At 41.2% G+C, this 24,859-nt stretch overlaps 1 protein-coding gene across 12 annotated transcripts in view; it reads right to left on the reverse strand.

Moving 5' to 3' along the window:
- The window catches only part of CCDC18 (coiled-coil domain containing 18), a 137,781-nt gene that overhangs the window by 49,959 nt on the left and 62,963 nt on the right, over positions 1-24,859 (reverse strand). For all 12 annotated transcript variants that reach the window (XM_008264871.4, XM_051857475.2, XM_051857479.2 and 9 more), the window contains 5 exons: positions 20,229-20,345; positions 13,944-14,111; positions 8,443-8,585; positions 3,367-3,530; positions 2,941-3,154 (listed from right to left, as the gene is read on the reverse strand). In XM_008264871.4, coding sequence (XP_008263093.2) covers positions 2,941-3,154; positions 3,367-3,530; positions 8,443-8,585; positions 13,944-14,111; positions 20,229-20,345 — 806 coding nt within the window. The remainder of the gene's footprint in view (positions 1-2,940; positions 3,155-3,366; positions 3,531-8,442; positions 8,586-13,943; positions 14,112-20,228; positions 20,346-24,859) is intronic.

The raw sequence follows: 24,859 nt of genomic DNA on the forward strand, positions 1-24,859 counted from the left end.
ATCCAGCTGCTATGGCCTGGGAAAGCAGTGGAAGATGGCCCAAGTCCTTGGGCCCCTGCACTCGCGTGGGAGACCCAGAGGAGGCTCCTGGCTCCTGGCTTCGGATCAGCAACAGCTCCAGCCATTGCGGCCAATTGAGGAGTGAACCATCGGATGGAAGACCTCTGCCCCTACCCCCTCTCTCAGCCATTGCGGCCAACTGAGGAGTGAACCATCAGATGAAAGACCTCCCTCCCTCCCTCTCTCCTTCTCTCTCTCTCTCTCCCCCTCTCTCCCTCTCTGTGTAACTCTGACTTTCAAATAAATAAATACTTTTTTAAAAAATTCAATATGTCTATAGCAGACTAATTTTTAATCTGATAATTTTGTATGGCCCATGAATGATGTTATACATATCCAAATGGCCCTTGGCAGAAAAAAGGTTCCCCACCCCTGTATACTGACACAATGTTCTTCTACCACTATGAAGCCCGTGATCATATATTTTAATTCAGAAATATAATCTAAGTTCTGATATGATTTCAAAGGCTGAAAATGTTGATCCCGAAATATTAAACAATATTGATAAATGTACTAATTTTAAGAAGCAGATTCTGTATTTTAGTGAGCTATCTACTTAATATTCTTCTAAAAGTTTCATGAGTTACAACACAAGGCTAAAACTAATATTCCAAAATTAGTATGAAATTAATTCTAAAGAAAACTTTAACTTCTATCAGTGCAAACAGCTGAACTTCCAAAATACATGCATTAGCTATAACATAAGATTTCACTATGTAGTGATTTCATGCACTAATTACTTAACACTGATTTAGCAAATATTTACAGATCCTTCCCATACTCCAAGATTCTAAAAAGTACTGAGAATTTATTTATTTAAAAAGCAGAAAGAGAGAGAGAGAGAGAGAAAGTTTTCCAATTCACTGATTCACTCTCTAAATACTAACAACAGATGGGGCTGAGCCAGGCTGAAGCCAGGAGCCAGGAATCCAATCCAGATTTCCCACATGGGTGATAGGGACTCATATACTAGGCCATCATCTGATGCCTCCCAGAGTGCACAACAGCAGGAAGCTAGAATCAGAAGCAGAGGCAGGACATGAACGCAGGCATTCCAATATGGGATGTGGATGTCTTGAGTGGCATCTTAAATGTCGGTGCTGGATTTCAGGATATGTTTTAGAAATAAAAACATAACTTGCTAACAGATTGGATGGAAAAAGATAACAAGAATAACATTACAGATTTCTGACTGGAGCAACTGCATGTTACTGAGATAGAGGAAAGACAGGATTATGAAGAAATAAGTGAGTTGTGTTTTGGCCAAGTTTGAGATGTCTCTTAAGAATATCCAAGTTGGGGCTGGCACTGTTGCTTAGTAGGCTAAGCCTCTGCCTACATCTTGGCAACCCATACGAGCTCTGGTTCATGTCCTGGCTGCTTCTCTTCCAATTCATCTCTCTGTTGTGGCCTGGGAAAGCAGCAGAAGATGGCCCAAGTGCTTGGCCCTTGAAAACGTGTAGGGGATCCAGAAAAACTCCTGGCTCCCAGCTTCAAATCAGCCTTGCTCTGGCTGCTGTGGCCAGCTGGGGAGTGAATCAGTGGATGAAAGACCTTTCTCTCTGTCTCGTGCGCTCTCTCTCTGTAACTCTACCTCTCAAGTAAGTAAAATCTTTAAAAAAGAAAAAAAAAAGAATATCCAAGTGAAAAAAAAATCAAAGTGGAGATAAATTATTTGATATTGAATCTACAATTAGAGGAAGAGGTCAATACTGAAGAAATGGGTTTGGAACTGTCTGACACAATGTACTTAAAGCTATATGAAATCTACTATGGCTGGCACCATCGCTCACTAGGCTAATCCTCTGCCTGCAGCGCCGGCACACTGGGTTCTAGTCCTGGTCGGGGCGCCAGATTCTGTCCTGGTTGCCCCACTTCCAGGCCAGCTCTCTGCTGTGGCCCGGGGGTGCAGTGGAGAATGTCCCAAGTGCTTGGGCCCCGCACCCCATGGGAGACCAGGAGAAGCACCTGGCTCCTGGCTTTGGATCAGCGGGGTGCGCCGGCCGCGGCGGCCATTGGAGGGTGAACCAACGGACAAAGGAAGACCTTTCTCTCTGTCTCTCTCTCTCTCACTGTCCACTTTGCATGTAAAAAAAAAAGAAAAAAAAAGAAAAGAAAAGAAATCTACTAAAGATGAATTTGTGGGCAGCAAAAGGGGGTCCCTACAATGAATCCTGGGATATAACATCTAAGTTTCTTTTGATCATCTTACTACTCTTTATCCTATTCTTTTATAGTATCTTTCACTCCCTGTTTTGTACCTCTGTTTTCCTTTTCTGGGTCTATTTTCCATACTTTGGCTCTGGTCTGGCTCTTCTCTACTCACTACGAATGTGTGCTAGCCAAGCATTTTATACTATCACTGCTAATCTAAGAATCTAGATTTAGGAGTTGTACAGACTTGTATGCAACGCTTTTCTGGACTCTACAATTATGGGCATTTTACTTAATTTTCTCAAACCTCAATCTTTTCAACTGTAAAAACATGACAATAATCTGATAAGTTTACAGTAGGGGAATGAGTGGAATTATATGTAAAGTCCCTGGCATAAAATAAAGGTTTAATACAAAGAAATATTATTAATATAATAATAATTAATAATATTATTTTGGTATAGGGCACTGCTATACCCTTCCCCAAATTTTTTCTACCACTTGGACTAGCATATATTGTTCCAAGGACTGAAGATGGAACCATCTGCAGATACTACAAGCCTAATTAGTTATAGAACATGGGTTGGGCTGAATAGCATTAGCCATGGTGAGTCAAAGGTGAAATGTTAGGACATCTGAAATTCAAAAACAAAGTTGTATCACCCAAGAACTACCATAATAAGGTAAAGTATCTGTAATTGTGATACTGTTTATTATTCAACTCACCTAAGTTCAGATGTAAGATCCTTTATAGTAGTATATTTTTCCTCTAATGATAACTGAGCCTTCTGTAGCACATCTCTCAATTCCTGCAGTTGCCTTAAAGTGCTTTTTAATTCTCCATGAGCATTTTGTAGTTCAGTCTCTAGTGCTTCCCGTTTCTGCAAGGCTTCTGTTAGTTCAGATTCAGTGTGGTGCTGTAACTTTTCTAACTCTTTCACTATTAAGAGAAGAAAATAATTTTGAAATTACATGTAAACCATTTGCTATTAAGAACTGTAAGTAATTATAATTAATATCCAATTTTATTTACCTACAAGAGGCAAATATTGACCATTTTTGTCCCTTCCAGCCCCACTACCTTAAAATCTCACTTTTTTTCACTTAAGTACAAATATGCAGGCAGCTAAGCTCAGCTAACCTGTTACTTACCAGTATTTGTTTTCTTTTCTATTTCTGTCTTTGTCTGATCTAAGATCATATCTAATTGAGAGAGACGCATTGCTTTAGTTTCTCCATCTCGTTTTAGGTGCATTATTTCTTTTTCCATTTTGGACAGCTCTTCTTTGTACTGATCTGTCTCAAGTTTTACTTGCCTAAGTAAAAACAAACAATAAAAGAAGTATTTAGAATCTTAAAAAACCAACTGACAGGTTTCTCATCAAACAAAACTTGCAAGTTATACAAGGACAAGTATCAGTAAAATGTCTAGTCAGAGTCTTTTTTTCAGGTTTGGATCACTTTATTCTTAAAAAAATTATTTATTTGAAAGGCAGAGTAAGAGAGAGAGAGAGAGAGGAAAAGACAGAGAAAGATGGATTTCTTTCATTTGTTGGTTCACTCCCCAAATGCCTACCACTACTAGGGTTAGGCTGGGCCACTAGCTCCCTGCTAATGTACCTGGGGAAGCAGTAAAAGATGGCCCAAGTCCTTGGGTCTCTGCACCCATGTGAGACCTGGAAGAAGCTCCTACTAGCTCCTGGCTTCTGACTGACCCATCTCCAGCCACTGTGGACAATTCGGGAGTGAACCAGCATATGGAAGATATCTCTCTCTGTAACTCTTTCAAATCAATCAATCTTTTAAAAGTTTGTGGAAAAACTGAATTAAAAGATTAGTTTATTTTAGTGCAAAAACAATTTTGAAATCCATGCATAATTTTTTATTATATGTATTCTCCACAGACTTTCTTAAGTAATACAATACTGAAAGTTCTCCCAAAATGTTTACAATTTTGACAGCCTTGGATGCCAGTGCTGTGGCATAGGGAGTAAAGCCACTTCCTGAAGTGCCAGCCTTCTATATGGGGACAGGTTCAAGTCCCAGCTGCTCCACTTCTGTACCAGCTCTCTGCTATGGCCTGGGAAAGAAGTGGAAGATGGCCCAAAGCTTTGAGCCTCTGCACCTGGAAGAAACTCCTGGCTTCTGGTTTCAGATCGGCACAGCTCTGGCTGCTGTGACCACCTGGGGAATGAACCAGCAGATGGAAGACCTCTCTCTCTGCCTCTTAGTAACTCTTTCAAATAAATAAATAAATCTTAAAAAAAAAAAAAAAAAAAAACAATTTTGACAGGCTTTAACCCACCAATTTTTCCATAAATATAATAGTGTTTTGTCCCAGAGTTGTTAGGTCACAGCAAGTCTAATATGGAAAAAAAAAAAAACAAAAAGGCTAAACGAAGAATTATGCAAAGATATATTGGACTTTTAGAACATGGCAGCTGAGACTCTCCAGCTATAGAGATAATCAGAAATTTAACAAATGTTACAGGAGCCTTAGCTCTGAGGAACAAGGGTCAAAATTATTCACATGCAGTGATATTTACATGTGGTACCAGAAAAATCTTCTAGTTTCGTAACAGAAAGAAAAACCAGTTTTACAGCATGTTTAACTTCTTTGAGTTTCAGCTTCTTATCTTAAAATAGGTATAATAGAACTTTATTGGGCCGGCGCTGCAGCTCACTAGTTTAATCCTCCGCCTGTGGTGCCGGCACCCCAGGTTCTAGTCCCAGTCGGGGCGCCAGATTCTGTCCCGGTTGCTCCTTTTCCAGTCCAGCTCTCTGCTGTGGCCCAGGAAGGCAGTGGAGGATGGCCCAAGTGCTTGGGTCCCTGCACCTGCACGGGAGACCAAGAGGAAGCACCTGGCTCCTGGCTTTGGATTGGCGTAGCGTGCCAGCCGTAGCGGTCATTTGGGAGGTGAACCAATGGAAAAAGGAAGACCTTTCTCTCTGTCTCTCTCTCTCTCACTGTCTAACTCTGCCTGTAAAAAAAAAAAAAAAAAAAAAAAAAAAAAAAAAAAAAAAAACAATTTATTGGAGCCGGCTCTGTGATGTAGCGGGTAAAGTCTCCACCTCAAGTGCCTACATCCCATATGGGCACCAGTTCAAGTTGCAGATACTCCACTTCAGATCCAACTCTCTGCTATGGCCTGGGAAAACAGTGGAAGATGGTCCAAGTCCTTGGTCCTTGTACCTACAAGGGAGACCCGGAAGAAGCTCCTGGCTGCAGCTATTTGGGGAGTGAACCAGCAGATGGAAGACTCTCTCTCTCTCCCTTTCTCTCTCTCTCCCTCTCTTTTTACCTCTGCCTCTGCCTCTCTGTAATTCTGCCTTTCAAATAAATAAATAAATCTTAAAAAAATTATTATGGGCTGTTTTGAGATCAAATTAATTAATGTCTAACAAGCACATTGCCAGCACACAGAAGGTGCTCCATAAACTAGTTTCCTTTCTCTTTCTCTCTCTCTCTCTCATATTTTAACTCTAAAATAGATCCTAGGAGACATATACAGGTATATTTTAATTCTAATATCTCAAAAAGAAAAAATAGAGCTTTATAAATAGTAGTTACAGAAGTGGAAGGATTATGAACACATGAAACTGAGGAAAACCCTTCATGAAGGGAAGATTTCTTGAAACTAAAGTATATCTTTCTTATATAATTTAATCCTTTATTTGATAAGCCTTCCATCAATATTTAGGACTTTTTCCTACTAAATGTGCTTATCAGCTATAATCTAGAAATTTCCTTTTTTTGTCAAAACAGTAGGGTTAAGAAAAGAAGATGCATTTGCTTCAATTTTTCCAGTAAAAGAGAAAACAAGATCATCAATGAGAACAAGGATAACGGCAGGGGTTGTTAAATGTTTTGAAAGATGCGAGGCTGTAAAATAATCCTCTATGATGGCAAAAAATATAATTACCAGGTAGCACTTAAAGAATGCATAATATTTGAAATTATGAATTTAAAGCAAAATTAGTCAAGTGGTCATATTTTTCTCCAGCATCTATAAATATGTAAGCATGGAGTAGTCCGAGTTCTGTAACACAAAGAAAAGGTAAGGGAGTTGTGGGTATATTCAAATTAATGATCTGAAAAACTAACCAGAATTAAACTCTGATAAAGAAAGGAGAGAGGGCATAGAGGAATGAGACAGAGGTAGAATCAATGTCCTGGTTCAGTTAAAGAATTGTTGGATTTGTGGTATTACAGGGAATCAGACAGTAACATGGGGCAGACGTATAATATTCAGATTTTGGAGAAACTATAGTTATTATAAATTATAATGTTACAGATCCCCCTCCTTCTTGCCATTAAGGAGCCAGTTTGAGGCAATGTTATAGACTCCCTCCCACTTGTTATCAAAGTGCCAGCTAGGTCTAAGCAAACCAATACTGAATTACAAACCAGTCTGGTTCCCCATCTGCCATAAAGGCCTAATCACATACCTAAGATAGGATAGTTGTGCGCCTCCTGAAACTGTCTTTAAGTTATAATTTACTCATCAATGTATGTAAAACTATCTTACCTTGTAGTTGTGACGTGTTAATCCCTTAGGGTCTAAAATAACAGTGTGCTCCCTGAAATTGCCCCGAAACTACCTTCTTACTTCCTCACTAAATTTAGGGTATAAAAGTAGGGAAAGACAGAGGATTGGGGCTTGACACTTGAGACACAAGTCTAGTTAAGCCTGTATGTATAAATAAACTGTGTGCTTTTCCCATCAAAGCCTCGAGTGCTGTTCAGTTTCTTTGGTAATTGTCCATAACAGTAAGATCTAGGGCAAGTCATCAGAATCATTAGAGAGAAATTTTAAAAGATGAGAAGCTAAGGTATCAGTAGAATCATCTAGATGCACATTAAAATCTCTAAGAATCATGAGTGGTACTGACCAGTATGCTGGGTAGTTCAGCAACAATGAGGGATGATATGACCTGATGACATGAGGCTCACAGAGTAACGTATGCTATTCTGTGCTATTACTCTGGTACAAGAGCTGTGTAGAAAAGGTGTAACATTACAAGGCTGCAAAGGAAAAGGCAATGTCCACAGAGGAATTCTGTTTCTGTTACAGAAAGAGATGTCAGGGTTTCTGTTACAGAAAGAGAAAAGGAGGTAGAGAATACAAGAGCTGTCTCTCAGGATGCACTGTGAATTTCAGAAGCCACAGAAGTCTACAGAAGTTAGGATGGGGTGGAAGAAAGGAATATAGTACAAAGAAAACTCTGGGAATTTGTGTGAGAGAAGAGATGAAGCTTGACTTGCAAATCTAGTGCTTCTTGTGCTGTTTGGCATAGATAAGCATAAAATATAGTGATCTTCATGGATTCAGGCAGACACTAGGGTGATGCTGTGTTAGTTGGTAAAAACCTGTCAATGGAAGAAAGACAGCCTGAGGATTTTTTGGTTTTACCCTTAATCAGGGGACACCCTCTTGAGAGAGTTAAAGTTATCCAGGGAAGCAAGGTGTTACTCTGAGCACAAAGGTCCAATCTTAGGGAACAGGGAACCTGGGGATATATGGCTTCGGTTCTAGTGCCTAAGTTCACTTCTGACTCCTGTTAGTAGAAGGATGGGTTAATTATACTGTTAATAAATCAATTCTTGTGGACAAAGCAGAAGAGGTCCAAGGAAGCTGGGTATTTCTTTCAGGTCACAGATTCCTTTCTTGACAATTAAATATTAATGCCTGGGCCCAAGAAGTAAATCAGAAACTTCAGATGTGATTTAATCTAAAGATGGGACCCATACATCAGTTTGTCTTAGATGCTACACAGGCGATTTTAACATTGAGTCAAAGCTGAAAATCAGTTACATTTTTCTGATACTTCCTCCACATACAATTAGATTTCTTGAAAGTTCCCTGTATGTAAGCACATCTTTGCTTACAAGTTTCAGTGTTATCAATAATTTAATGCAACAATTGCTGAGTTTTATGTGCTATAAGGACCTAGTTGTTGCTAGTGGTATGGAAAACTCTAAAATAAACCAGGCATGATTCTTGTTTTAAAAAACTTACAAAACAGAAGAAAGTTAAAAGTATTAAATTACAATTTAAAAATATATAAGAGATATGAGGGCGATACAAACAAAATATTCTATATGAACACAGATCATGGGGAAATTAATTCATCAAGAAAAGATTTCATTGGTTACCTGATTTTGAAATTTCAAATACTAATTATGCTGAAATGGGAAGTTTAATAAAACTAACATTCACATTTTACCTGGCAGTGCCAGTAAGCTCGATAACTTTTTGCCTTTTCAACTCTGCTTCATGTGTGGCTGCTTCACACTTCTCCTCCATTTTTCTCAATTTTTCAGCTGCACTTTCCCTTTGTTTTTGAAGCTCCTGTTCCAGTTTTGACACCTAGTAAAGCAGTTTTCAAAATCAGGTCAACATTATTTGAAGGAAAACACTTATAAAAATGTAGCCTTAATGTGCTGTACATTGAGGCTTAATGCTATAACGAGTACTCAAACAGTATATTTCACTTTGTGTTTCTATGGGGGTGCAAACTGTTGAAATCTTTACTTAATGTATACTAAACTGATCTTCTGTTAAAAAAAAAAGAAGAAGAAATTATCAATTCCCAACTTGACTCTCGCTGGGATTAAACATGACAATAGGTCTGATCTGATTTCATCATCATTTAAAAAATCATCTATTATTTTTCACTTTATGTTTCTGTGTGGGAGCAAACTGTTGAAATCTTTACTTAATGTATGCTAAACTGATCTTCTGTATATAAAGAGAATTGAAAATGAATCCTCATGTGAATGGAAGGGGAGAGGGAATGGGAAAGGGGAGGGTTACGGGTGGAAGGGACGTTATAGGGGGGAAGCCATTGTAATCCATAAGCCGTACTTTGGAAATTTATATTCATTAAATAAAAGTTAAAAAAAAATGTAGCCTAGCTTATAATTCAGTTTCAAGATGTATTATAAAGGGGCCGGCGCTGTGGCACAGCAGGTTAACACCCTGGCCTGAAGCGCCGGCATCCATATGGGCACTGGTTCTAGTCCCAGCTGCTCTTCTTCAATCCAGCTCTCTGCTGTGGCCTGAGATAGCAGTGGAAGATGGCCCAGTGCTTGGGCCCCTGCACCCACGTGGGAGACACGGAAGAAGCTCCTGGCTCCTGGCTTCAGATTGGCCCAGCTCCGGCTGTCGTGGCCATCTGGGGAGTGAACCAGCAGATGGAAGACCTCCCTCCCTCTCTCTCTCTCTCTCTCTCTCTCTCTCTCCGGCTGTCGTGGCCATCTGGGGAGTGAACCAGCAGATGGAAGACCTCCCTCTCTCTCTCTCTCTCTCTCTCTCTCTCTGTCTCTGTCTCTCTCTCTCGATCTGCCTCTCCTCTCTCTGTGTAACTCTGACTTTCAAATAAATAAATAAATCTTTAAAAAAATATATATGTATTATAAAAAGCAAAAGTATAACTGGCGCCGCGGCTCAATAGGCTAATCCTCCACCTTGCAGCGCTGGCACACTGGGTTCTAGTCCCAGTTGGGGCACCGGATTCTGTCCCAGTTGCCCCTCTTCCAGGTCAGCTCTCTGCTGTGGCATGGGAGTGCAGTGGAGGTTGGCCCAAGTGCTTGGGCCCTGCACCCCATGGGAGACCAGGAGAAGCACCTGGCTTCTGCCATCGGATCAGCACGGTGCGCCGGCTGCAGCACGCCGGCCGCGGTGGCCACTGGAGGGTGAACCAACGGCAAAGGAAGACCTTTTTCTCTGTCTCTCTCTCTCTCTCTCCCTGTCCACTCTGCCTGAAAAAAAAGAAAAAAGAAAAAAAAAGAAAAAGTATAAATCAGGAAGTAATGTTCTAAAATATAAGATCAAAACTTACTTGTAAATAATAAAGACATTTCACTGAGACAGAGAGAAAGTGGCCACACTGTAACACTGAAATAGGACTCAAAAGAACTGAACAAAGTAATGGCAAATGGTCCCCCTTTTACTGTCCCTACGTGAAATGTTCTTCTTTTTGATAAATTATGTTCCTTTTCCTCTTCACAAATAGATTCACTAAGGAAAGGATTCCTAGAATCTCTTTTGACTTCAAACTTTACAATTTGCATTTGTTCCCTAGTTATTCTTCCTGCTATTCTACAACAAAGGAATCAAATTGCTTCCTGGGTATTCTGGATTCAATTCCTTATCCACTTTCTGAGGAATCTCATACCATTGACCATCTCTGCTCTCTCCTGTATGTATCTTCAGTTTCTCTTTCTAGTGTTACTTTTTTTCTTATTTTAGCATTTAAACATGTTCAAGATCTTCCAATTCTAACAAATTTTCTTTTATACTTCTACCTCTCTCCAGCTACTACTCTTTCTTTCCTTCCCTTCATAACCCAACTTCTCAGAGGTTTCTCTGCTTGCTGTATCATTGTCTCACTTTTTCTTTTTTTAATTCCTTTACCCATAGCAAACTGGCCATTCCATATAAACTGATTACATCATCAGTGACTTCCCAGTTGCTAATACCAATGAACAGTTCCCAGCCTTCATTTAATGTGACACTGATTCTAGCAGCCCATGACACCAATTGTGATTCCTTCCTTCATGAAATACTTACTGTGGCTTCCACCTATCACATCCTTCAGTGATCCGTCCAAGTCAGTCATTTCACTTTCATTCTATATTCTCTAAGTAGTCTTAGGCACTTTATGTTTTTTGTGAACATTAATATGACTGTGCTTTCAAAGTTAACCTCTGGCTTTTGACTTTAACATTCTGCTTGCTCTTCTAAAATCTCTCATTGAAGAACGTAATACAAATTATAAACCATCAATATCTACCTCTCCATCTCAACTTCAAAGAATAAAATGAAAACAGTATCTAGATTAAAATGGAAAGAAATCAAGGCAAATGTACTCAGTCTATTCTTGATTAAGTAGCACACACACAAGCAAAAAAATTTAAAGATGAATAATAACCTCAAAGGATCCAACATAGAAGCTGTACATTGCAGAACATGAAAGGCAAAAAGAATATATACTGGAAAATTTACTCTAAATACTGAAGAAATATTTAGATATAAATGTCTGTATACCTTTAGAAACATTCTAGAGGACAAAACACCTTTTAAAGCAAGGAACACAAAGCGATAAAATTACCAAATAAAAAATTCAAATCAAATATATAGAGAAAAACAAAAACACAAGAAAACCACAAAACCAACACAGAAATAAAACTACTGTGGTAGAGGCCTTCTCAAAATAGAAATAGAAGAAAAGAAAAAAACTTATCCTGGGAATGGGATATGGTCATTATCTGCTTGCCTGTAAATGTTTCAACTGTGGTCACTATCTGCTTGCATGTAACTGTTCTGCTTGCTAACACAGAGCAACAGTGTTAATCTATGCCAGACAGTTGACATACAACTCAGTATGTGTGTGGAAGAAACATTATCAGTAACTATGTAAGCATGTGCAATACTGTATCAATTCCTGTAAGGGCCATGTATCATTAGAATATCCAATCAAATGTATGCAGATACCCATATAAGGGAGACAAAAAAGCTAAAACCATATATTAGAAAATACCCCTCTTGGTTCAGAGCTCAGTCTTTTGGATGAAAATCCAACTGAGCCTTATGCTGGCATAATAAAAGAATACTTCCTTGTTAACTGGTGTTTCCTCTTTGTTCACAAATCCTGCTACACCATCTTAAAAGGAATAAGAATCATAATCAATTCTGCAAAAATAAGAGTAAAAGGGGCATAGGTAGTGGGAATCAAACACCAAAGAGAGGAAGATCAGCCAAATGAAGAACTGGTTTTTTGAAAAAATAAACAAAATTGACACACCATTGGTCCAACTAACTAAAAAAAGAAAAGACCCAAATCAATAAAATCAGAGATGAAAAAGGGAATGTAACAACAGACACCACAGAAATAAAAAGTCATCAGAAATTACTACAGAGTTGTATGCCAGCAAACAGAGAAATCTATCAGAAATGGATTCCTGGACACATGCAACCTATCTAAAGTGAACCATGAAAATATAGAAAACCTAAACAGACCCATAACTGAGACAGAAATTGAATCAGTAATAAAGTCCCTCCCAACAAAGAAAAGCCCAGGACCGGATGGATTCACTGCTGAATTCTACCAAACATTTAAAGAAGAACTAACTCCAATTTTTTTTTAAGATTTCATTTATTTATTTGAAAGGCAGAGTTATAGAGAGGAACAGGAAGAGAGAGAGAGAGGTCTTCCAATTGCTGGTTCACTCCCCAAATGGCTGCAACAAAGTAGAGAGCTGGATCAGCAGTGAAGCAGCTGGGACTTGAACCAGCAACCATATAGGATGCTGGCACTGCAGACAGTGGCTTTACCCACTATGCCACAGCACTGTCCCCAACACAGCTCTTAAAGGTCCCACCTGGTGCCACCTCTTAATACCTCATAATGGAGATTAAATTCAACATGAGTTCTGCTAGAGACATTCAAACAACGGATGAGGCTGAGGATAAATGAAAGAATAAAGATCAAATGAAAAAGAGGTAAAGTATAGTAAGCAGTACACCAGAAACAAAAATGTATATATTTCTGAAACATGATTTCTTTTGAAAAGAGAAAAAAAAAAAATGTGAAATATCTGTCTAAATAATTCAGATAAACTTGGTAATGAATGAAAGAAAAAAGATGGAGCCAGCACTGTGGCATAGTGGGTTAAAGCCCTGGTTTGCAGAGTCAGCACCCCATACAGGTGCTGCTCCACTTCTGATCAGAAGATGGCCCAAGTCTTTGGTCCCCTGCACTTGCATGGGAGACCCAGGAGAAGCACCTGGGTCCTGATCAGCGCAGCTCTGGCCGTTGTGGCCATCTGGGGAGTGAACCAGCAGATAGAAGACCTTTCTCCCTCTCTGCCTGTGCCTCTCTGTAACTCTGCCTTTCAAATAAATAAATGAATATTTTTAAAAAATTAAAGAAAAAAGATTAGACCTTGGTAGAAAATTGCCTAGGACTCTTTCACTGGAGTAATAACCTTTTTTAGAAGTAGCAAGGGTATGGGGCCGGTGCTGTAGTGTAGCAGGTAAAGCCACCACCTGCAGTGTTGGCATCCCATATGGTGCTGGTTTGAGACCGGCTGCTCCACTTTTGATCCAGCTTTCTGCTATGGCCTGGGAAAACAGTGGAAGATGGCCCAAGTGCTTGTATTCCTGCACCCATGTGGGAGGCCCGGAAGAAGCTCCTGGTTCCTGGCTTCAGATCAGCACAGCTCCGGCCATTGTGGCCAACTGGGGAGTGAACTAGCGGATGGAAGGCCTCTCTCTCTGTCTCTCCTTCTCTGTCTGTGTAACTCTTTCAAACAAATAAATAAATCTTAAAAAAAAAAAAAGAAGTAGCAGGGGTAACTTTGAGATTTCAATTTTAGTCCAGTGCTTTGTAATTTTTGTTAGGGAATGTCACACCATGTTATCCAAAAAGAACAAATTAGAAGGGATAATGATTTAGATAGGTATTATATTTGGGTTCAAGAAGAAAAGAGAGATTGAATAAAGAAGTATAAATTATAACTAAATTGTATGGACTGACACTCAGCCCCAGTGTAGAAATGCAGGTCAGACTCCAAGGGAATACAACATTGATACAGAATATTTAATAGAATGTGAACTCTTTGATGTTAAACAGCAATTTATATAACTAACCAATAATATATTAATGATTTTAAAAATTTGAATTTCATACAAATAAAATCATTCTTGAATGATAATACATACCTGTTTCTCAAATTTAGTTTGTATATCTTCTAGTTCTCCATTTCTAATTGTTTCTTGTTGTAACATTTGCTGCTGTTGCTGAAGAGTATGCTGTAGAATAACATTTTGCTCCATAGTCTCTTGAAGACTGTGATTTTTTATCTTTAGCTCTTTTTGCAAACAATATACCTAACAAACATATACATATATTTATATATATATATATTTCTCATTACAATGAAATGCTTTAACTAGAAAGCAATAAAATGTCAAAGCTGTCTTTCTTATTAGACAGTTATCTCCAGCTGTTGTGTGGGGCAATCGTATTCAAGGCTATAATTTGTCTTTGGGGAGGGAAGTGTTCTTCCTTATAGAAGGATATATTATAAATGCCTCATTACCAGACTAGCTCTTGGTGTCTGAGCATATAGCTTTTGAAATATTCTTAAGTGATGAAGTTATTTTGGCTCGGCTGGGCACTGAAACATGCTTTCTGTCTAAGTCTAGAATTTTGATACTTGTAAGCTGGTCATTGTTCCTCTGTGTCTGGCCCCAAATAAAACCCTGAACTCTGAGTCATAAACAAGTTTCCCTGGGCAGAAACACGGAACACATCTCGCCACACTACATGGATACTAAAGGAGCACATTCTTTGTGCCCCTTCTCAGAAAGAAGGAAGAACATAGGCAGCCATGGATTTCTCTACATTCTACTTGCATGTTCCCCTCTTACTGATAATAAACTATAACCATGAAGGCATTGGATAATGTTAGATGCTATTTATTATATTATTGTTGTTATTATTACTGTTTATAAAATAGCATCAAAGCAAACATTCCTGAAAATTCACGGTCCAAAGAACAAATGAAAAAATGACAATACGAACTACGAAATTTGCTTATTCACTCCAAATAGTTAGAACTTGAATTACGTTGCTCTATAAAATGGCTTTAAAAGGTATCTTTGGCCGGCGCTGCGGCTCACTAGGCTAATCCTCTGCCTAGCGGCGCTGGCACCCTGGGTTCTAGTCCCGGTCAGGGTGCTGGATTCTGTCCTGGTTGCCCCTCTTCCAGGCCAGCTCTCTGCTGTGGCCCGGGAGTGCAGTGGAGGTTGGCCCAAGTACTTGGGCCCTGCACCCCATGGGAGACCAGGATAAGTACCCGGCTCCTGCCATCGGATCAGTGCGGTGCGCCACCTGCAGCGGCCATTGGAGGGTGATCCAACGGCAAAAGGAAGACCTTTCTCTCTCTCTCTCTCTCTCTCTCTCTCTCACTGAGCACTCTGCCTGTCCAAAAAAAAAAAAAAAAAAAAAAAAAGGTATCTTTAAAGCTATCTCAGAGCACCTATATCAAGAAGGAAACAAAATCCTTTCCATTTCTGGTAATCTAATTCCTAAAAATTTGCCTACAAAAATTATTTTTTAAATAGTATAAACAACAAAGCACAACTTAAAATATATTTTATAATATTTCACCTCCTCCCAAAGGGGAAGATTTAATAAATGATGATATACAATCTGATTACAAATGATATAACTATTTAAAATCACAATTAGAAAGACTAGTAAACATATACAATTCTATAAAATGAAAAGAAGTTTAAAAAATCACATTTTATTGATATAAAAATATAAATGAACTAGAAAAATGAAAACTGAAGTAGTTGAGAGTGAATTGTGGGTAAATTTCATTAAATGTTTGCCTATTATTGATTTTGTACTGAAGTTTTTTAAAAGATTTATTTATTTATTTAAAGGCAGAGTTACAGAGAGGCAGAGGCAAAGAGAGACAGAGGGAGAGAGAGGTCTTCCATCTGCTGGTTCACTCCCTAAATGGCCAGAACATGCAGAGCTAGGCTGATCCTAAGCCAGGAGCCAGGAGCTTCTTCTGAGTCTCCCATGTGGGTATAGGGGCCCACAGACTTGGGCCATCTTCCACTGCTTTCCTAGGCCATAGCAAAAAGCTGGATTGCAAGTAGAACAACCAGGACTCAAACCAGTGCCCATATGGGATGCCAGCACTATAGGCAGCGACTTTACTCGCTACACCACAGTGCTGCCTGATTTTATAATGAATTTTTTAAATGAAAAAAAAAAAAAGCCATTCGTTTAAAGCAAATATTTTTTCAATAAATATCAATCCAGAAAAAAAGAAATTTTAAATTCCTTATTAAACACTGGAAACATATTATAACTTGGTTCTTTTTTCTAATTATTCAGCAGTTTAACAATCAGCAGCATCATAAAAGTCTTAGGGGCAAAATATTTGTTGTTCATGATGAGAAGTACTTAGATTTAAAACTTCTACATTGTATGATAATGGTATAAATTTAGAGTACCTCTAATGTAACAGGCAACTGCTATTATATTCTTTTTAAATGCTAACTGGTATACTTAATTCTGTTACGAAAATAATTCAGGGGACAGCGCTGTGGCACAACGGATAAAGCTGCCGCCGCCTTCAGTGCCAGCATCCCATATGGGTGCTAGCTGGAGACCTGGGTGCTCCACTTCCAATCCAGCTCTCTGTTATGGCCTGAGAAAGCAGTAGAAGATGGTCCAAGTGCTTGGGCCCCTGCACCTGCATGGGAGACCTGGAAGAAGCTCCTGGCTCCTGGCTTCAGATCAGCCCAGCTCTGGATGCTGTAGACATTTGGGGAGTGAACTAGCTGATGAACGATCTCTCTGCCTTTGCCTCTAACTCTATAACTTTGCCTTTTAAATAAATAAATACATATTTTAAAAAAATTCAGTGTAAACAGGTATCATGTCCCCTTATTAAATTTCTGTTAGCTCCAAACGAAACTGCAGATCACACCTCTATAGTGGTTTCTTTATAAAGAACTGATTTGTCTGCAAGATAGGTTTAAATACTATTTTCTTCACTAGAACACTGTGTTTCACACTTATTTTCCTAGAGAGAAAATTGACAAAATGTAAAAATAAGACAAAATAGGGCCGGTGCCACGGCTCAATAGGCTAATCCTCCATCTGTGGCACCGGCACACGGGGTTCTAGTCCCAGTCGGGGTACCGGATTCTGTCCCGTTTGCCCCTCTTCCAGGCCAGCTCTCTGCTGTGGCCCGGGAGTACAGTGGAGGATGGCCCAAGTGCTTGGTTCCTGCACCCCATGGGAGACCAGGATAAGTACCTGGCTCCTGCCTTTGGATCAGCGCGGTGCGCCGGCCGCAGCGTGCCGGCCGCAGCGGCCATTGGAGGGTGAACCAACGGCAAAAGGAAGACCTTTCTCTCTGTCTCTGTCTCTCACTATCCACTCTGCCTGTCAAAAAAAAAAAAAAAAAAAGACAAAATAGAAGAAACAAGACCTAACAAAACACCAAGAATCCAAAGTATACAACAAAAATTTGTTGTAAAAATTTGTTTATTTGAAAGGCAGCGTTATTGGGGGGTGGGGTGGAACTTCCTTCTACTGGTTCACTCCCCAAATGGCTGCAATAGCTGGAGATGGGCCAGGCCAAAGGCAGGAGCCTAGAACTCCATCAGGATCTCCCACGTGGGTGCAGGGATCCAGGCACCTGCCCAAGCACATTATCAGGGAACTGGATTGGAAGTGGAGCAGGCAGGACTCGAACCAGTGCTCACATAGAATGCTGGCTTCATAGGCAGTGGCTTAACCTGTTGCATCACAACACCAGCACCAATAACAAAATTTTATTTCAGTAATTTAGCTACTGCCAAATTTTAATGACATACATCAAAATGTCAAATATCAGTTGTATCACAAATATTAATTCATATTACCCCTCAAATTTATTTCTACCAAACTTATATGATATTTCATGGCACTGACCTTTAAATTCCAGTTGGCTTTGCCTTAAAAATACAGGAGGTTTTTTTTTTTTTATATTATAGTCTCTATTAAGATAGTATCTTCAGAAAAATAAACCTTTCTCACAGTATTTATTTTATAAAGTCAATAAGAAAGTAGAGTTTATATTATAAAATATACTTTGTGCTGCTTTATGTGGTATTAATGTGTATCCAAAGCAAAAGTACTGTTTTGATTAAAAATATAACATAGGAGCCAGCGCTGTGGTATAGTAGGTTAAGCATCTGCCGGCAGCACCAGCATCCCATTTGGGTGCTAGTTCAAGTCCTGGCTGCTCCACTTCCGATCTAGTTCTCTGTTATGGTCTGGGAAAGCAGTGGAAGACTGCCGAAGTCCTTGGGGCCCTGCTTCTGCATGGGAAACCTGGAACAAACTCCTGGCTCTGAGCTTCAGATCAACCCAGTTTCCGTTGTTACAGCCATTTGGGGACTGAACCAGCATATAGAAGACCTTTCTCTGTCTCTCCCTCTCTGCCTGTAACTCTGCCTCTCAAGCAAATAAATAAATCTTTAAAAAACATAAAAATAAAAATATAACAAACAATATTATATGTTTCTTAAAATTTAAGTCGACAGAATTAAATAAAAATATTTATGAGCAAGATGATTGATTTTATTGAATAAATTCTTTATGCATAAAACAGTTTTATTCACATCTATTTTATATCATATTGACAGTGTAACTTTGCATAAAAACACAATTTCATTACTTTTAAATGCATTTTTAAAGGAACATTTTAGTATGGAATTAAAATATTTTTCCAAAATTCAGATCCCAAAGTTGATATTATTTTGATCACAACTGCATTACTGCATCATCTGGAAAAGAATATTTCCTTGCAAATTATTTCTTAATAAGTCAATTCTGATTAATACTATTGAGAATATTTCTAAACATGTATTTTAGGTTAAAATACAATTATATGGGGTAGGTATTTGGCACCACTTGGGATGCCCACATCCCATACAGTGCCAGGGTTCGAGTTCCAGTTCCAGTTCCACTCCTGATTCCAGCTTCCTGCTAGTGTACACCCCTGGGAGGTAGTAGGTGGTGGTCTACGTTCTTGGGGTTCCTACCACCTACACGGAGACCCAGAATGAGTTCTAAGCTAGTGGCTTTGGTCTGGTCCAGTCCCAGCTGTTGAGGGCATTTAGGGAGTGAACTAAGATAGGGAAATCTCTCTCTTTCTGTTTCTCTGCCTATCAAACCAATAAAATAAATAAAAATTATAGAAAAAGAAAACATGCATTACAAATTCTATCAAAGAAATAAGGGAATTCTTCACTTCAAGTATCATTATGAGAAAACAGTGAATGCCTATCATACTGAAAGTGCAAGAAACTGAGAGTATCAAGATTAATATAAGAAAAGTCTTTAGTATTTAAGATACTCATTTCAACAAAGTTTTGAGTTACCTTTTTTTTTAATTTTAACATTTATTTATTTATTTGAAAGGCAGAAGGAAAAATAGAGATTAATTGACTGAGATCTTCCATTCACTGGCTCACTCCCCAAATGGTTGCAATGGCCAGGGCTGGTCCAGGCCAAGGCCAGAGGCTCAGAACTCCATCTAGGTCTCCCACATGGGTGGCAAGGGTCCAGGTACTTAGGCCATACTCCGTTGTTTTCTCATGTGGATTAGCAGGGAAGTGAATTAGAAGATGAGCAGCTGGGATTCGAAGTGGCACTCTGATATTGGATGCTGGTGTTTCAAGTGTTTGCTTAAGCAGCTGGACCACAACATCAGAAAGCTGAATTTCTAAACCTAATTCTCAATCTTCCATACAACAAGAAACAAAAATAAAATGGAAAAAATTTGAAGAGCTTTATACCTCCAAATCTAAAACAATGTTCTACGTGTTACTAATTTTATATCAGAACTGCACTGTGACATTAGTAATTTATTTTTCTAGTTCCCTAAAAACAAATAAAAGAATTTTAAGGTCATATTTTATGATGCATTGAAGTGTTTATGCCTTAAAGAATATAAAGTTGAAATTTACAATTTATTAGGCAGTGTTTTTTTGTAGTATCAGATACAAAAAGATGAACTGTTAAAGTATCTTGAAAACACTATCTCAGAGAGAAATCACTTGATGGGATGGGCACTCAAGCTAGTAGTTAAGATGCCAGATAAGACCCTGCGTCCCACATCAGGGTACCTGTGTTTGACTCCCAGTTCTGGCTCCTGATTCCAGCTTCCTATCAATGTAGAACTTGGAGACAGGAGTGATGGTTCATGTGACTGTGTTCCTGCCATCCATGTGGGAGACCTGGATTAAGTTCCCAGCTCCCAGGTTCCGCTTGGCCCACACCCAGCCATTGCAGGCATTTGGGGAAGTGAACTAGCAGATGGGAGCTCTCTCTCTCTCTTTCTTACAAATAAATAACCAAATAAGTAAAACTTCAAAAAAAAGAAATCACTTTAAAAATATACCATAAAGGAAATGTAAATTTACCTCTTCAGATTTCTTCTTCAGTTGTTTTTCAAACTTCTCCTTATTTCCTTCCAACTGATTCAAATGTAAGGCAAGTTCTTCCTTACAAATTTCTAATGCTGAATCTAGTTGTCTGACCTAAGTAGGAAAAAAAAAGGAAGAAAATGAATTATCAGTGAAGCTTATCACATACTCAGCATTTTACAGATGTATCTCCTAATGCTACCTCACTGTTCCAAACTATAGATTTATGTAGTCCTACTAAGGAAATAAAATGCTATTAAAAAAAGATTTATTGAGAAATCTAATTGCTCACTGGAAACTAGGGAACCAAAGAGAAAATCAGAGAATGCAATCCTAAAGAATAAACAGGATTTGAAGTAGAGAAGTGTAGGGAGCAACTCGGACTATACTGTTACTGGAATTAAGACTTATTCTATACATCTGCTCTCCCACAATATGGCGCTGGGAGAGGAGCAAACAGCTTCTACCCAGCTGCCTCTCACCAACTTGACAAGCTGCAGGAGCTGCTCCTGATTGGAGGAGAGCAGCGCGCTCAGCGTGTGGGTAGCAGAGCACGGATTGGTGGAGAGGACTATATAGGAGGAGAGAGACGGCATGGTGGTGTGGGTTGGTTGGAGAGTGCGTTGGAGAGTTCGCGGGGAAGTTCGTTGCTTCGTTCTTTCTCATTTCTCTCTACTCATTCTTGCTTTGGGAGTTTGCTGTTTACTTATTCTTACTTTACTATAGAAAGGACTTGTAAAAAAGGGAACAACAAGTGTCCGGTCCGGTGCAGCTCCTCCGCGTGCGGAGGAGCAGCAAATGGTGCCGTGACTCGGATATGAAGCCTAGGCAGGGTTTAGTGTCGTTCCTCCACGAAGAGGGGGAGCGACATAATGGTGCTGTGACTCGGATAGGGAACCCAGGAGGGAAGAAACGGGAAGAAGTGGGAAAATACCAGAGAGAGAGACTAGCAAAGAGCCTAGGGAAAAGCCGGACAGAAAAGGTGCCGGAAGAAGCTATCGAAAGCCTAGGCATAGACTCGGATATGGACTGTGGGAAAGAAGTTAGGATTGAAAGTGAAAGTGAAAGCTTTCATAGACTCGGATGCGGACTATGGTGGGGAAGCTAGGAGATTGAAAGTGAAAGTGAAACCTAGAAGAAACTTAGACTCGGATACGGACTGTGGGGAGAAGCCAGGAGAAGTGAGAGGGGAATATTGTTGGAAGAAAACTTAGGGAAATATACCGGGTAGAGAAAAATGTTAGGGAGGATGAAGCTGCGGGGGCAGGCCGAGGCGGAGACGTAAGCCAGTTTGGAATTCTTTAAGTCAGCCCGGGGAGCAAAAGGCGAAAAGTTAAACCAGAGGCGGAAACGTGGGCCAGGTTGGAATCCGTCAGATTAGCCCGGGGAGCAAAAGACGGGAAGCCAAACCGTGAGGCGGAAGCGTGGGCTAGGTTGAATTCTCCAGGTTAGCCCGGGGAACTTGGATTGAATGCCAGTGGCGGAAACGTGAGCTAGGCTGTGTGATTCGCGGAAGCCGCCACGTGCAGAGAGAGCATGGGGCGTGAATAGATAGGGAACGCGGGGCTGGCGCGAAGGCCATGGTGCGGGCACTAAGGGCGCAGAGACCGCGGAGCGCGCAGAGCCGTGAAGCTGCCGCGGGGCGGGCGCCGGGATGCCGCAGGGATAAGAGAAACAGAAGTATAGAAGTAAAATGAGAGAAATAGGAATGCTGGAAGATAGAAGTAAAATGGGAGAGATAGGAATGCCCGGAGATAGAGAAATAGAGAAAAACAAGGCCTCCCCACAACACAGCAATGAAGCTTGGATTCGGTCTGCCTGATTAGTAAGACGATAAGCACCTGTGGGCGGCCGCAGGTCACCGAAGACAGGCACGAATCAACACCAATAAGTCTCCCCACAATACCGCAATGAGAAGGCTTGGATTCGGTTTGCCTGATTGGTAGGGCTTGTAAGCACCTGCAGGCAGTTCTAGCGGAGCAGAGCATGCGCTGCGGGGCACCGAACACAGGCTCACATCAGCACCTAAAAACCTCCTCACAACATGGCGAAGAGAGGACCCGGATTCGGTTTGCCTGATTGGTAGGGCTTGTAAGCACCTGTGGGCAACTCCAGCAAGCAGAGCAGAGTGTGTGCCGCGGGGCACCGAAGACAGGCGCATATCAACGCCAAAAATAAAAAGAAAGGGGGATCTGTGGGGAGCAACTCGGACTAGACTAAGTTACTGGAATTAAGACTTATTCTATGCATCTGCTCTCCCACAATATGGCGCTGAGAAGGGAGTAACAACTTCTACGCAGCTGCCTCTCGCCAATTTGATTGACTGAGCTGCAGGAGCTGATCTTGCTCCTGATTGGAGGAGAGCAGCGTACTCGGCGTGTGGATAGCAGAGTTGGGATTGGTGGAAGAGGACTATAAAGGAGGAGAGAGACAACATGCACCAGGAACATCTAAGGGGAACATCTATCTGAAGGAACACCTGTGCAGCCCCCAAGAGAGCCGGCTGGCGGTGTGCCGCTCCCCCACGGAAGTGGGGAAAGTGGCCAGGGGGAACCGCCCTTCCACGGAGGTGGAAGGGATGGTAGCCAACCCAGGAAGAACCAGCAGCAAACCCGGGAAGGGCCGAGCAGACAAGAGAACAGCGCAGGGTCCTGTGTCGTTCCTCCACGAAGAGGGGGAGCGACATAATGGTGCCGTGACTCGGATATGAAGCCTAGGCAGGGTTTAGTGTCGTTCCTCCACGAAGAGGGGGAGCGACAGAGAAGGGCATTGTAGGTAGAAGTGGTATGTTTAGTGGCAAGGCACTGAAAGGGAATGATAAGCTGGCTGGAGCTTCAAGTGTCACGAGTGTATGGGGGGGTCTGGCACCGTGGCTCACTTGGCTAATCCTCTGCCTGCGGTGCCGGCACCCCTGGTTCTAGTCCTGATTGGGGTGCCAGGTACTAGTCCCAGTTGCTCCTCTTCCAGTCCAGCTCTCTGCTGTGGCCCGGGAGGGCAGCAGAGGATAGCCCAAGTGCTTGGGTCCCGGCACCCACATGGGAGACTAGGAGGAAGTACCCAGCTCCTGGCTTCAGATCAGTGCAGCGTCGGCGGTAGTGGCCATTAGGGGAGTGAACCAACAGAAGGAAGACCTTTCTCTCTCTCTCTCTCTCTCACTGTCTATAACTCTCTGTCTCTCTCTCTCTCACTGTCTAACTCTGCCTGGCAAAAAAAAAAAAAAAAAAAAAAAAAAGAGTGTATGGGGTGGGGGCCAGTGCTGTGCTGCAGTCAGTTAAAGCCCTGGCCTGCAGCACTGGCATACATATAAGTGCTGGTTGGAGTCCCATATGCTCCACTTCTTTTTTTTTTTTTTTTTTTTTTTTTTTTTTTTTTTTTTTTTTTTTTTTTTTGACAGGCAGAGTGGACAGTGAGAGAGAGAGACAGAGAGAGAAAGGTCTTCCTTTGCCGCTGGTTCACCCTCCAATGGCCGCCGCTGCAGCCGGCGCACCGCGCTGATCCTGGCAGGAGCCAGGAGCCAGGTGCTTTTCCTGGTCTCCCATGGGGTGCAGGGCCCAAGCACCTGGGCCATCCTCCACTGCACTCCCTGGCCATAGCAGAGAGCTGGCCTGGAAGAGAGGCAACCGGGACAGAATCCGGCGCCCCAACCGGGACTCGAGCCCGGTGTGCCGGCGCCGCAAGGTGGAGGATTAGCCTATTGAGCCACGGCGCCGGCTCCCATATGCTCCACTTCTGATCCAGCTCCTTGCTAATGTGCCTGGGAACCAAGTCTTTGGGCCGCTGCATCTATGTGGGAGACCTGGAAGAAGCTCCTGGCTCCTGGCTTTGGATCAGCTCATTTCTGACCACTGTGGCCATTTGGGGAATGAACCAGCAGCTGGAGGACCCCTACCCCCATCTCTACCTCTCCATCTAATTCTTTCTTTCTTTTTTTAAAAGATTTATTTTATTTATTTGAAAGACAGAGTTACAGAGAGAGGTAGAAACAGAGAGAGAGAGAGGTCTTCCATCCACTATGTTCACTCCCCAGATGGCCACAACAGCCAGAGCTGTGCCGATCCAGAGCCAGGAGCCAGGAGCTTCCTCCAGGTCTCCCACGTGGGTGCAGATGCCCAAGCATTTGGGCCATCTTCTACTGCTCTCCCAGGCCATAGCAGAGAGCTGGATCGGAAGAGGAGCAGCCGGGACTACAACCGGCGCCCATACGGGATGCCGGCGCTTCAGGCCAGGGCTTTAACCCGCTGTTCCATAGCTCCGGCCCCTCTAATTCTTTCAAATAAATAAAATCTTAAAAAAAAAAAAAAAAAAAAAAAAGAATTGTATGTGGTGAACATTTAGCACAGTGGTTAAGGCACTGCTTGAGATATTTCCATCTGATCTCAGAGTACCTGTGTTTAAATCTCTAACCTGCTTCCAAGTCCAGCTTCTGACTAATACACATCCTGGGAGGCAGGATGGCTTCAGCACTTGGGTCCCTGTTACCCATGTGGGAGAACTGGAATGATTTGTAGGCTCCTATCTTCAACCTGGCCCATCCTCAGCTACTGTGGACATCTGGAGGGTGAACCAGTAGATGGAAGGTCTCTGTCTCTCTACCTTTCAAACAAATTAAAAATTGAAATAAGTATAAA

The sequence above is a fragment of the Oryctolagus cuniculus genome, chromosome 7 (genome assembly GCF_964237555.1).
Source record: "Oryctolagus cuniculus chromosome 7, mOryCun1.1, whole genome shotgun sequence".
Classification (NCBI taxonomy): domain Eukaryota; kingdom Metazoa; phylum Chordata; class Mammalia; order Lagomorpha; family Leporidae; genus Oryctolagus; species Oryctolagus cuniculus.